The sequence below is a fragment of the Mytilus californianus genome, unplaced genomic scaffold, assembly GCF_021869535.1.
Source record: "Mytilus californianus isolate M0D057914Y unplaced genomic scaffold, xbMytCali1.0.p SCAF_8, whole genome shotgun sequence".
Lineage (NCBI taxonomy): Eukaryota > Metazoa > Mollusca > Bivalvia > Mytilida > Mytilidae > Mytilus > Mytilus californianus.
Window position 1 is genome coordinate 105,904,665 of NW_026262734.1, and position 15,554 is coordinate 105,920,218.

At 32.4% G+C, this 15,554-nt stretch overlaps 1 protein-coding gene across 1 annotated transcript; it reads right to left on the minus strand.

Annotated features, from left to right (window-relative positions):
- Positions 1-7,699: 7,699 nt before the first annotated feature.
- On the minus strand, positions 7,700-10,846 carry LOC127711149 (uncharacterized). The gene is made up of 2 exons (XM_052217100.1): positions 10,623-10,846; positions 7,700-7,861 (listed from the first exon to the last, which is right to left on the minus strand). The coding sequence occupies exons 1-2, from the start codon at positions 10,813-10,815 to the stop codon at positions 7,707-7,709; spliced, it is 348 nt and encodes a 115-aa protein (XP_052073060.1). The 5' UTR covers positions 10,816-10,846; the 3' UTR covers positions 7,700-7,706.
- Between the last annotated feature and the right edge of the window lie 4,708 nt (positions 10,847-15,554).

Consider the following 15,554-nt stretch of genomic DNA (forward strand, 5'->3'; position numbering starts at 1 on the left):
ATCAGTCGAGACTCAAATTCAGGCCCCTGGTCACTATGCAATTGGAATGGTGCACCAAATCTACTTATAAACTGATCAATGAGGATTTCGGCGATCACAGGAGCTGTGTGATTCTTTAAAGGAAAAGCCTCTGCCCACTTAGAGAAATAATCTCCAATTACCACAATAAATCTGTTCCCTTGATCCGACATAGGCACTTCCAATATGTCTGTTGTATTTTCTCAAATGGAGCTCTAGAATTATGTGGTTGTAACGGCGCTCTAGCTGTTCTACTCGGATTCTTTCTTGTAACACATTCAACACAGTTAGCGACATAATTTTCGACGTCACGCCTCATTCCAAACCAATAGAATCTTTCAGAAACTTTTCCAAATGTTTTTGACACTCCCAAATGTCCCCCTAGTGGGCTAGTATGAAGGTTGTATAGTATTATATTAACTAATTTACGTGGTACAACCATCTTCAATTTATATTCTTCTTTCCTTGCATTTTCCCAACTAATATATAACATTTCATTGTGTAATACCAATTGGTCAAATTTACTCCACAAGTCTTTAACCACAGGACTTTTCCCTTCAACGTCACGGAATTCTGGTCGTCTATTTCCAATGTCCCAAGATAAAACCACATAAATGTCTTTGTCTTGTTCCTGTTGCGCTTTCTGAAAACTATTATATGATGACTGGTCTCTTAACGTTGATGACGTATCAGTGATTCTAGAGCTGCAACATGCTGTTCCAGAACCATCTGATGTATCATTCTTATTCACTAATTCTTGTTGTCTCCTTATCGTATCATTCTGTACATAACAAAATTGCCTATTTACAGCAGAGGTAGCGATATTATTCTCATCATTACCACACTGGTGGCAAGGTATTCTAGACATTCCGTCCGCATTTCTATGACGTTTACATTCTCTGTGTTCTATAGAAAATTCATACTCTGATAACTGTGTGATCCAACGAGCAGTCTGTCCTTCCGGTTCCTTTCATTGAGAAAAGCCATTTCAATGCTTTGTGATCTGTTCTTGCCCGAAATTTCTTGACATACAGATAATGACGATATTGTTTAATGAAAAACACTAATGCTAGAAGCTCTTTTCTCGTAGTACAGTAGTTCCTTTCAGACTTACTCAATGTTCGACTCGAATAAGCTATAACGACTTCCTTTTCATTCTGGATCTGTGAGAGGACAGCGCCTATTCCAAAATCACTCGCATCAGTATCAACTATGAACTCACAGTCACTGCGCGGAAAAGTTTAAATAGGTGCCGTCGTTAGTCTCCTCTTCATCTCCAAGAATGCATATTGGCATCGATCATTCCAAATAAATGGTGTATTTTGTTGAGTCAATTTATATAATGCTGATGCAATATCTGAAAACTTTTCAACAAATCGTCTTTAATACGAGGCGAATCCTAAAAACTGCTGAACCTCTGTTGCAGATTTTGGGGGGGTCCAGTCCTTAACAGCTTTGATTTTTGCTTCATCGGGTTCAATACCTTTTTCCGAAATAACATGACCTAAACAACTAATTCTTGATTTTAAAAGGTGACATCATTTGGAAGGTTTTAATTTCAAGTTTGCTCTTCGAATTCTTTCGAATACCTCCTTGAGTCTGAATAAATGTTCATCGAAAGTGTGACTAAAGATGATAATGTCATCAAGGTAAACTAAACACAGCACCCACTGTAATCCCGCCAGAACTGTTTCCATCAGTCTCTGAAAAGTGCTAGGTGCCCCACAGAGGCCAAACGGCATGACATTAAACTCGTAAAGTCCCCAGTTGGTTGTAAAAGCACTCTTCTCTCTGCTTTGAGCATCTAATTCTATCTGCCAGTAACCACTAACTAAATCAAGAGAAGAGAATAATTTTGCCCCTGCAAGAGCATCCAACGTCTGGTCTATCCGTGGTAAAGGATATGCATCCTTTTTAGTGACTGAATTTATCCGGCGATAATCAATACAAAACCTGGTACTACCATCCTTCTTAGGCACTAAAATCACATGAGCTGCCCAAGGGCTACATTATGGATGAATAATCTCTTCCTGTAACATATTGTCGATGTGATCTTTGATTTCTTTCTGTTTGTGTGTAGACACACGTCTTACCCCTTGTCGCAGAGGACAACTACTCCCTGTTTCAATGTGGTGTTTCACCAATGAGGTTCGACCAAGATCAGCTGGTCCTTTTGAAAAAATGTTGCTATATTCCTCTAACAGGGAATTGAGTCTTTCTTTTTGTTTAAGATCTAATGAACAATCAACATGAATATTATCAATTGTGTTCTTACTGCCAGTACAAACTGTAGAACTGTTTACCGCACCACAAACACCCATGTCTTTATCAAAGTCCTCATCAATCGTAGAGAAAATCCCTAGAGTAGTGTTTTTGTAGATTGTCACATCTTCACTTGAAAAATTGGCTACCCTCAATGGTACAGTTTCTCCACCGCTTCCCATTCTAACGTCATTATTATAGCTTCATCAAGCGTTTTCGGATTGGCATGTCTCACTTTCAAAGCTAATTCTGTCTTATCTAGGCCCCTTGAAAACTGATCCTTAGCCAATTCGTCTCGACATTATTTGACAAAGATGGATATGCCTTACGTGCCAGAGTTCTAATTGAATTACCCATTTCCAAATATGTTTCCGAAGGTTTCTTCCTTCTTCCCATAAACTCTGATTTATAAAGATCTGGCCTTATAGTTGTGTCAAACCTTGCAGTTAGTTCTGCCTTTAATTTAGTCCAATCTTTCTTAGTGTCATCATCCAGATCGCTTAAAACCTTACCTGCAGTTCCTTTCAATCTAACTATAATGAATTTACATTTTAAGTCATCATCCCAGTCGTTCAATGATGAGCAGCTTTCAAACTGAAATAGCCAATCTGTCCATTCTTCTTCACCAGTAAAGACATCTGGCATAACAACTGGTCTTTTAGTTTTGCGCCCTGCTGACCTGCGTCTCCGTTCTCCGCCATTTTTATAATACTTCAAAAAAATATCTAGGTTAAGTTTGTCTTTAGAAAAATATAAAATAAATTATGGTTCAAATATATTTATATTGAAATTCTTTTTATATAAATATATATATATATACCAGTTACCATTCAAGCAAAACTTGACTACAATGTATGAGCTACCACCTGCTGCTCAAAATGTATCAAGAAAACAACAGTTATTTCTTAATACCTTAATTGAAACATAAAAAACTTATTACCAAAAGGATACAATATAGCATTTACAGTTTTACATTAATTGTCCTCTCTTAAAATCCCAGGAGCCTTCCTTATCACTATCCTCTAACTGTGAATGTTCTGCAACCGAGCTACCAGCTAGTATATCATCTGACGATTGTGCAGCCTCCGCTTTTGTATAACCAATTTCAGCTCTGATAGCTATAATTAACTGTGAAAACCACTTTTGTTTACTTCTACTTCTACCATATAGTGACCGCCTTCAACAAATTGAAGATTATGTCACAGGAGGAAACTTACAACAAGACAGAGATTGATATATATACAATCTTTAAAAAATACGAAAAATAAAAAAAATGCTTTGTATAATTAAGTATGATGTAATAGTTGAGTTAATATTGATGCTTTGAAATTGAAGATTTGAAAGAGTCTACTGAAGTGCAATTTACAATGTTGTCCGGTAGTTTGTTCCAGTCGGTAATAGTTCTTGGAAAATAGGATTCTTTTCTGTACTGTGTTTTGCAGGATGGAATTTGGAGTTTAATATCCGACGTACCATGTATTCCGTCATACAATTCCCGAAAATCGTTTTTATATACTTTTTGATACTTTTTACCTCGTTTTACTTTTCCAAGCCTGCAAACTGATCTGTGCCAAGAAATTGTACGACAGCCTTTTAAATGTCCCGATTGTTTTTCACAATTTCCAAAAAATATTTTTTCATTTAACAGTTCAAACTCCTTTTCTAAATCCTTTTGAAACTTCAGCAGATCATCGTCCGATATCTTGGAAACTGTCAACTTCTTATTCTCAAAACAGTGTTCCTTATATTTCTTAAAACTTATTGGTGGCACCGTTATAAAACCGACTAAAGCATTTGGTAATTTCTCTTTAACAGCTGCTTTAAATTCTAATATCTTCTCGTATATTTCAAGACCTTTAGCACCTGAATATACTAGCTCACGTTCCCTGTTTTTATTTTTAATAAATTTTGTGAAGTCGTTTATCCCAACTGCAATTATTACGATTATTGGGAGACATCTATTTGTGTCCACACTATTCAGTCTTTGTATGAAAACGTCCTTTAATTCATTTACTGTGGCTCCACGGACAATACAATATTCTATTTTAAGGTCAGGCGGCTGTTCAAATATTCTGTTATTGTCAAACTTGTTACCACGTGAATCAGTCACAATAAACGCTAGTGGCCCGATTGGCGCTCCATCCACACCGCTGTCACCACTGCAACACACAAGAAGTAAACGTATCAATCGATTTATTATTTACATTGATAATTGAATATGTACAACAAATAACAGTTGAGATTGTTAGTATTAAAATGTGTTCAACTTAACTCATCTGGTTCAGTAACAAGTAATCGTCTTTTTCAGGTTCATCTATACACTTCCACAAAAATGGCTGTGTTTACACCCTGAAATTTTCTCTGAATGCAGGCAAACCTGTGTAATTCTAATAGTTTAAAATCCTGGCAGCACCTAGATATATACAAGTTGTATTCATTTTGTGTTTTAAAAAGAAAAAACTTTTGTGGATTTTGCTAAACATTTTCTTTTCTTGCCACAGGTGGTGTAAAAATAAACAAAGTCATGTGAAATCTTTGAGATGGTCCCCCTCAGGTAATGATTGTATTATCATATTGATTGATATGGACAATAGAAATCTACTCACAACAAAGGTGATTTAAATAGTGTAAATGAGTGGACTGTATCAAAGAAGACTTAGGTGTTTGTTTATTTCACCATCTTCTGTGGCAAGGAAAGAAAATGTTCATCAAAATCCATAAAGTGTTTTAACTTTTTAGAACATAAATTGGATGTAACATTAATTTATCTAGGTGCTGCCAGGCATTAAAACTTTTAAAATTACACAGTTTTGTCTGTACTCAGAGAAAATTTCATGGTGTAAACACAGGCATTTTTTTTAAAGTGTATAGATTTTTCTTTTACTTTTTCTATGTTTATTGGACCAAATCTTTTAAAGTGTTGGTTTTATTTTCCTGCAATGTTGATACTCCCACTGTCGCAGGCAAATTGATTACAGTTTAATTTGGCATTATTTGAGTGTATGATGCTCCTCGCGTACTCAACAAGTATATTTCATATTCTTGGATTTCAAACTTTTAGATTTAAGTATTTCTGGTGAAGGTAAATACGGGAAAGCGCTCCGGATGCACCACATGTATTAACGTGCTATTTTATCTCAAATTAAACATGTTAAAGTTATCATCTTGTAAGAACAGTTTACAATCTTGGTGGTGTCATTTTTTATTTGCAAGATGAATGTGAAAAAACTATTGAAACACACTGTTATTGTTACAGCGTCGATACCGCTAGAATAGGAACAAAACATTTTTTTTGAACACTACCGGTCGTATCATATCATATGACGTCTTCATATCTTGATATTTTCATAACGATTTGTAAATGTACACGGGACACAAAACATATTCTTCTCGTTAAATCTACATATCCCATTTCCATTCTCAATTTTATATATCGACTTGTGGGATTTGACTTTTTTTGTTGCTTTATTGGATTTGTGCATGTAGCATGCACTGACATTTTTGTCGGTAATATCTACTTCTCTGCGTCTTTTACCTCAGGTTAAGCGCATATTGACGATTCCAGTAACTAAATCTCTGATTTTGAATTCTGTTAATAGAGATAGTTTGCGATCCTCCTAGTTCTCTGCCATATAATTCGTTTGTAAATATTGATTGATCCAAGGGTAAATACATTATTTATAGCAAACTTTAAAGTAATTATACACTTTCATGAGTTTTAGTATTATGTGCTCAAAAGACAATGCGGGATACAAATCAATGGAACAATGACCCCAACTAGAGACATGACAAGAGCTTGACTAGCGCCTCATGGAGAAAAACAATTATCAATGTACTATAATCATTGCATAATGGTGAGATTGAATTACCCTTTATAAAGAATCATTTTCTTGGTAAATCTGGCATGCATATTTTCTCCATTTTTTAATGAATTTGTGTGCGCATTCAAAGGGACGAGGAGGGGGAGGAGAACCAGTTAATGCGATTTGAACGTAAACCTTGCTTTTTGCTTGACTGACACGCTGAGACGGATTTTTACAAGTCTTTGCATTTACTTATAAATGCGACTAACTATGAAAAGGGAAGCCTCAAATTTTAAGCCGTCGTTTAATCAGACTGGGTATCAAATACGAATGGTCTTCCATACGCAACCACGAGACCACCGCGGCGATGTTTTTGACAGTAAACACTTTGACGTCATATTGTCACTGCCCGTATAAAGCCATGTTTTGTACGAATAATTTGTGGTCGTTGAATAATATCTATAATGTAGTAAAATGCAGGTTCGCAGAAATTTTAATTGTCCTCTTCATATTGCTGTTGATTTCTACGCAAACTATTTTAATTAATATTTAGGGTGGAGTATATAAACAGAACAACAATTTGTTTCTGGATAAATAAAATTGAATAAGCGTGAATGAATGATAATAATAATATACTCCTTGACAAAACCGGGTTTAACTGAACCGGACCCTTTAATTAGCATTTCTTATGTTCCATGCATTAAAATTAAAAAAATTAGTTGCAAAATTGACCAATCTTGCAATTTTCACTTATATTTCGTTCCATCTGTATATTTCCTACCATTTAATGTGCACAGTTTAAAGTGAAAATAAGCCAAATTCGAAGCAAGGGTCACACTGGTAATCGCTTTACAGTGCATTTTCACTTAATTAAGAAATAATTCATGGGGTCTTGAATATATCGTGATTTTACCACGGGTTGGCCCTTTATGACAAATATTTTACCCTGAGCGATAGCGAGGGGTAAAATATCGGCATAAAGGGACAACCCGTGGTAAAATCACGATATATTCAAGCCCCCATGAATTATTTCGATTCTAATAGGACAAATACGGCAATTGTTTTGGATCGAAGCGCTCTAGATGAAGGCATTATTTGCCGTTCCCATGAATAAACGCACTATTAAATTGACGTAAAAGACCAGAGCAAACTGAATAAATGACATGCTTAAACTATTTACAATAACATATTTAGATAGGTTTGGATGAATCTAAATGATAATTGTACTTATATGTCTTATATATGCATACAAAACATGGCTTATATAACACATTTTAACATCGTTTGTTTACGTTTCCTTGTAGTGATGATTTTCGGTTTCACAAGCGCGTATTTTCCCGTAAAATGCTTATATTCTTACGTCATCGTTCTATGACGTCCGGTAGCTCATTCATAAAAAAGCATATGACGCAGGAGTACGATCGGAACAGCCCAAACAATATATTCATATTTTACCACGGGTGTGTACTCAAAGCGTTTGAAGAACGTCATGTTAGAATATATTATATATTATTAGAATTGCTTTGATGAGGTTCACAATTTCTTTGTAGAGATATAATAAACTGAGTTCTGTAAAATAGATATCTTAGCAAATGACAGAAGGAGGGGAATTATATTTTCTGTTTATAATGATTCATATTTACCCTGTTCTGTGCTATCTTTAATCTGTTTTTGTAAATCAGAAAACGTTATATTGTTTCGGTTTTCAGTATCCATTTTTTCCTTTTCAATATCTGCAATTTTTTTATCATATAAATTCAATTTCTGCTGAAGCTGAGCTAAAAATAAAAAAAAAATCTTATTCAGTTTAAATCCTCTTGTAAAATATTGGTCTCGTATGGTTAAAAATTTGAATCAAAATGACTCTACTCTGATATTTAAAAGTATGACATTGTTAAAACAAGACTTATGGTATGACTGTATTCAGAAAATTCTTAATTGTTTTGAAATTTGAAATATTTCATAAAAACTATGAGAACTTGAAAGCAAGTTATGATATCAGGAAAGTAAAAGTAAATATTATCTCTAAATCCAATCTAATCTGGAAATTTAATTTATTTAATAATGAAAGGAAAACATTAAACTATAATGTATACTAATTAAAAAGTAAAATCACAAAAAAAAAAAATTGAACTCCGAGGAAAATTTAAAAGGGAAAGTCCCTAATCAAATGGCAAAATCCAAAGCTCAAACACATCAAATGAATGGATAACAACTGTCATATTCCAATTAATTTAGAACATGTATAAAATTCAAATCAATACTTCTAACTTGAACATTATCTCATCACTGGTAATATGGAGCAAAAACGGCTATTGTCTAAATTTCGTTTTAGTGACCATGCATTAGACATTGAAACATGTAGGTACAATGGAGTAAACTCAAACAACTGACTTCGAAGTTAAGTCACAATTCTGTGGAGGATGAAGTGCATTTCGTTTTGAAATGTTCATTATTATTATGAGAAATGTAGCCATTTCCGTAATAGAATTAGATCGAGAAATGAAAATTTTAACTGTTTAAATATAATTATGGACATTTTGTCCTAAAAAGCTTTCAGAATTTGTTATAATTGCGATTTGACACAAAAAAACATAAATAAATAAAAAAATACCTACGTATCTAATTTCTACTGCAGCTGAGCTAGAATTAAGAAAAACAATTTATTTCGACAAGGGGAAAAAGTGTTACTGCAAAAATCATCTAAATCATATGCCAGTACCATTTCAATCTCAGCACCTTGCAAAAATACTTTCAAAAACAAGGAAAGAACGGAGAGATACTACATAAAAATATACAATTCATAGATTAATGACTGATTTAGTTTACGTGACGGTGTGCTCCATGCAAAATGTTGTACATTTTGTAGATCATAATTATTTTTGTAATCTTATTTTAAACTACCATTTTAAAGACTAGTTTTATAACAATCCTACTAATTATCAATAACCAATTATTTTGTTATATTTATTTAGTACAAAATATTGTACATTGACTTTTTTAATAATGATTGTTCTGCTCATGAATGGGCTTGTTTAAAGTATCATAGGCAGTCGTCAACTTACACCAAACTTATGAAAAATCAGAAGGTATTTCGGCCAATTCTGAAAAAAAAAATGTTCATTTGCATCAAAATATACCTACACAGTCCCCCTTTCAGTTACTACCTTAGGTTAGTAAAATTTAAAAAAATGCAAAGCAATGCCATGAAAATTACGTAATATCCCCCATTTTGCAGAGAAGCGATAAAATCAGATCTAGAATTCCCGAGGAGTTTTCTGTGTTTTATGGGATTTATATTGTTTGATCTATAGCTTTTCGTTCTTTCATTCCGTAATCTTTATAATAGCTGCAATTCATAAATTGGATGCTTATATAAAATCTGAAGTAATGTTACAAGATTCGAATGTGAATTAACATATGTCGTTTGTTAAATCCCATTTGTAATAGAAAAATCACGAAGACCCAAAATGATGTCTTATAATGCTTATTGTCGATTATATGTCCTTAATTCTCAGTCTATTCTGCTTATGACCGAGACATACAGAAGTTTCTTTAACATGCTAATTGTATCTAAGAGATAAACCATTTCATATGGTATAAAACTGTTCTAAATTCGCCTTTTTAGAATCTAGATGAATATGGGTAACAGCATTGTTCGCACACCAATATGAAAATAACGTTAAGTCATTGGTTGAATTACCATTGTTTAATATGTTTTAAACCACAACGTTTTGGTGTACGCCTTTGAAAATATTACCCGGAATGCATTAGATTCTGAAACGGCGAATTCTAAACAATTATGTTGCGAACGAAGAACACGTAGACTTGCTCCCTGTACTATCTATTTTGCTCTAATATTATTCTTTTTATCTAATTAACCAACTAGGCAATTTATCTTGCGACTTAAGATACATTTATTTACACCGCGCTTCGGCCCTGATATTTTCAAATGTATACATAAAACAAAAAGAAAATAAATTAGGACAGATAAAGCTTGGACAATGTTACTCGTTGTTTAAACTAAGAATTTCAAATTCCTTCATATGAAATGTAAATAGAAACCAAAATATTAAATCAGTAACGAAACATTACGTAGTTGAATCCAAAATGTCAACATTCTATTTTTTTTGGGGGTAAATATTCAAAATAATACGAGAAGCAACTTAAAGCTTGGTCACGTTTTGATGAAATTTTATATTCAGTAAGACCTCTAAATATCGATCAAATGATATGTGTCACAGTTACATTTATACTTTCAGAGATACTGCCATTAAAATTTTGTGAAATATGTATTTAATTGAATAGAAATAATGTAAAATGCCAAAAAATATGCATATTTTCACTTTAAGTTTTTTGAAAATGCCTTAACAGTTTTTTGGAATAAAAAATGAATTTTAATGCGGTTAACATATCCGTTAAATATATGAAAATATTAAAGAATCCTCGTATTTTGATTAAACCATGTAAGGTTTTGTTTAATCTGTAAAAACCTGAAAAACATGCATAAGGATTAAAATGCTTTTTTTTTTGACTTACCATTAACCATAAAATAAGTAACAACAGCACTCATCAAAGAAACTGATATCATCATGATAAACATTTTTAGATATTGTTTCCACGATGGACTGCTCACATTGTCCATCTTATTATAATTCTTTATGTCATCGTAGACATATATCTCATCTCGTCTTACAGGTCTTACTTCTTCATATTCTTGAAGTTCAGCCATTTTATTGTAACTTTAACACTTAAACAATACAATATGATATATAAACAATAATGAAGGAACAAGTCATCCCAGTATCGTATTTATTTATATAGTAACAATAAGGAAGTATTACATATAAACCAATTAACACTTGACCATCATTAGTTTTGTTTAGAGTGATGATGTTTAATTTGTGCACTCGTCACGATAGCTTGATAGTAACTTTATATTGTCAATATTTTACATTTGTAATTATTATTATTATCAAAATTGTATATATATTCATAAGATGTCTAACAATATATATGACAGTAGCAGAATAAAAATATTTCAACATTGTTTCCATGATAATGACTCTAATGACTATCATTGTAGTACATGTATAATAAATTGACGAGTACAAGTGCTCCTCTAATATTTTGTCTCGTTTCAGGTGCATAATTGAGTTTTGTTAATGACAAATAGAGGTAACGAGAGGTGATGTTATAATCTTTGTTACGGATGCATTGTATATTGTTGCATGTTCATAAGAGCTCTCCATTCTTCAATCTTTCAAATCTTCCGAAATAGAAAACTCAGTTCTGTTTTTATAATACTCCTATTCATAATGCAACTAACTATACAACCATTAATTTCTAAATAGTGAAATTTTGCTGGACTGTGTATCATAAATGTATTAAACATTCACCTGGCAGACAAATTGATTGAATATGATTAATTACTTGTAGTAGCATGAAAATCTAGAAGCTGGTTGTACATATACTTTTGTTAACATTAAGCACTTATAATATCATCTCTAAAGAATACCATAGACAGTCCCGATTTTTTATATTGATTTGTTTAGACGTTAAAATCAAAGACAATCAGATTGTCACACTGAATATGTGTCCCAGAAGACACAACATTAATTTCAGTTTAATTTTTACTATTTGATCCTTATCCCTGTCTAAAGTGTAGATATTTTTTTTATTATTTATAATATTCTCAAACTGAGTTTTACCCTGTTTTTATATTACTTCCATTCTTCTCTCTGATCCTTTTAATGGCTCTATGATTCCTACAATGAATGCGCAAAGGCATTTAAATTTGCATCTTTTACATAGTTCACACATTTCTTCTAAACTATACTGTTTAAACATTTATCTGAGTAAATTTTGTAAAAAGTTTTGTTGTAGATACTTCCGAAAGAACATGTTAAGGATGAATTTTCCAATGCATCTTCGTCATATTATCTATGACAAAATAGGGATTTTTTTTGGTGGTCCCTTTAAACATGGGACCAGTTTGCCCTACACCAGTTCACAACATAGTTTTATCAAACTATAAGGTTTACGAATTTTCTTCTAAATTTACCATATCAATGAAACTACCTATAATACATAAAGGGATAACATGAATTTCCTAAAAAAATGATGACAACATGACAGAGTACAGCAAACACCCATAACCAACAAATCCATGTCTTATGTTTTTCCTGTAATATTCAGTCCTGGAATATATTTGTTTCCACATGTTTAAGTCTAATTTTTTTCAACTCTTTTTAACTGAACATCAAAATTTCAAACGCCTATCTTGTCCCCAGAAAAAAATCGCTTGTCCCTCAAGAACTTTTTGGTACACATAACCTTTTTAACTTTTAGTAACTTAATGTATTTTATGACATCAGGGTTTGGTGTACATTTTTTCATGTATCGTTTATAACCCTTAAGTAGGCAACATATTTTTGAGTTTGGTGTGCCATAGTATTAAATGAGCATACTGTGCATATCGTATTTGAAATTTTACAGATGCTGGGATGTACTTCAACCTTTTTAAATATACAAAAATAGAAATTCGGGACTTCTTATTTATCATCGGCAGTGGGAGTTTCTCGTTTATTTATGGTGGATATAATCTTCTACTGAGCACAGATAGAGGGAGTCAACATTTTCATTTCAAGTTCATGAGGGATATCATGATTTATATGAAAAAAAAATTATCAGTAATTACTTTGTTTCACAATGCTCGGCAGGTAATGAGAAAAAAAAAACATTCAAAATTGCATTTGAACTTTCGCTGTATAATAAAACATATTAATAATCTTAGAATAGGATGACTCATATTTTCCTTCAGTCCTCCAATTAAAAATATATAAACTTTTCTATTGTCTTTATGCAGATAACATCATAAGATATACAGATATATGATATAGGTTAAATCAAGCTTTCCGTTTTCAGAGTATGAAGAACAAATATAGAATTATATTGAATTTTAAAAATAGCTGTATTTATTTTATAATGACTCGAAAAAATTATCTTTATAAACAGCAACGCAAAATTACAAGATGAACGATTCTTTAATAGACGACTGGAAAAGTATAATAACTTTTTTCAATCACCAAAAAATTGTGAAAGACAAAAAAGAAATAAAATAGTTTAATGTGGTCTCAAGATCAGCAATAAAAAAATCAAAATTAGAACTATCAGTATGATCCTCATCGATTCGATTAATGCCAATACGACTTTGAAAAGAAAACGATAAAAAGTAAATTAACAGAAATACCGAACTCCGAGGAAAATTCAAAACGAAAAGTCCCTAATCAAATGGAAAAATCAAAAGCTCAAACACATATTCAATAGATATAAGTATTTCTGTTCAGAGTTAAAATGACTGAATAACAAAGTCATGCTATGAAGCTCTAAGGAGGGATTACGAAATTTGGCAAATGCGATGAAGGTTCATCAAACTTTTTTGCGCTATGAAGAATTAGATATCGTGTGTCCCATGCCGATAATAGACCTTACTCCATTCCAAAAAAAAAAAAAAAACAGTTACTGAGACTACCCATGTGGGTCAATTGTTAAGAAAACAAAAATCATCAGTTAAGAGCTGAGATAGAAAAAAGTTTAGATAGGAACATTTTTGAAATTTTTATAGTTTTTAACTATTTTTTTTAAGAGAAATTCAAGTCATCAAACAATTTGATTGAAGTGTTTACGATGGTTCAAACGTGTCTCATTGGAAATTTTTATGCAAAATACATGGTTTAAACATGAGCCCAGTTAGCTTATAGATGTATAAAATGAAACACTTTATGAATTCTATGCGTCCGAAGTGATATTCTGGATTTAAATTTATCAGGAACGATGAAAGTCAAACGTTTGAACGTCATGGGTATATAAGTACAGAAACACGTAAAGAGCTATATAACCAAAAGGAACCTATAAATAATTGTCAAGTCCATCGAAGTTCTAAAACATTTTTTGAAGGTTAATAAGGTCTATAAATGTTAAGTCCGTATACAATTCCTTGCCTAGTAGTATATCGTCATGTGTTGAAATTAAAATGTGAAATGAATAACAAGTAACAATCATCGTTCTATACCATTTTTGTACCTGTATTCCCTAGCGTCTGCCTAACTTTTCTTGATCGCTAAGACTTGTGGCTGTACAGTTTTTGGACACATTTAGAAGGTTTATGTATGTCCTTCAAAATCTACCTACTAATTTTAAATATTGAAATATTTTTTATTTCCACATCTTACATATTGTGAATATGAAGATCTTATCGAAACAGTTTTCCTGAATTGAATTTTATGGAATATCTCGTTGATGGCACAGGCGAAAAATCGTTACGTCAATCACCAATCAATCATCTTTGATTCTTATCGCTTCTGCTCGTAAGGTGGTGTAAACTTTTGTTCCGATTTCAACGATTCCGGTGATTGTTTGTTTTTGTTAGGGGTACGGTTTGAGTCATGAACATTATTCTCGTGTTTCATAAAAAAACAAAGGATATGGTATTTAGAACGCCTCGTCGTGAGAACCCTATGGCAGAGTACAACCTTCAATAACCAAGTATAGACGTGCACACAATTAATCCGGACTTATTATAGCAGTACGAAATGTCGTAGAGTTAAAACAAACGCATCAAAGATACTAGGCTTATAATTTTGTTCACCAGAGTGTATAGATGAATATGTTTGTAAACAAAAGAATCCCATGTGCGCTTCCTTACCATGCATTTATTGAAAAATTGACATATAATTATGATCCAAAAATTAAATGGAAATCGAAATCCACCCTGAATTATCTGGATTGCCGTAGACCAAAGGTTTTTAAAGGATAGTCAGATCTGATTGGTCTTTTAAACAGGATTATTGATCATCACGCTCTTGCAAGCTTTGTTGGATAATATTTGCATTCCCAGATATAAAAAGGCACACAAAAAGGTTTACATCATGACTTACAATGTAACTTGCAAAACTGTCAATACTGTGTATCTCTCGTTATGTAAATGTGGTGAGCATAACAGACATTTCAAAATGTATGAATGGCAATCGTTATTGTTTTGACGCCAGTCCTTTTGCTACCGTTGCCATTAGTTGTCGAAACTCAGGTAATTCTTTTAAATATATATATACATATTTAGGATATTTGTTTTCTCTGTTTTATGGAGAAAACCAAACTCGGTTTTCATGACAGAATTCATTATTATCTTTGAAATTCGTTAAATCAAAAATGTTCTTAAATTTCCTGAGATCATTTGCAGATATACATGACAAAAAGATTTTTTTGTTTGATAAAACTTACTGCCAAAAAAAAACGCCTTAACTATCTTTCATTGATGATGGATAGCTATAGATAACACTATATTTAGTAAAAATCAAAAAGCAGAGAAAAAAACTTCCCGTTTGAAGGAAAACACACTTGTTAAAAGTTGTCCTTCTCTTTGTTCAGTTTAAAGTAGATGGAAAGTTACTAATAAAAAATACAAAACAT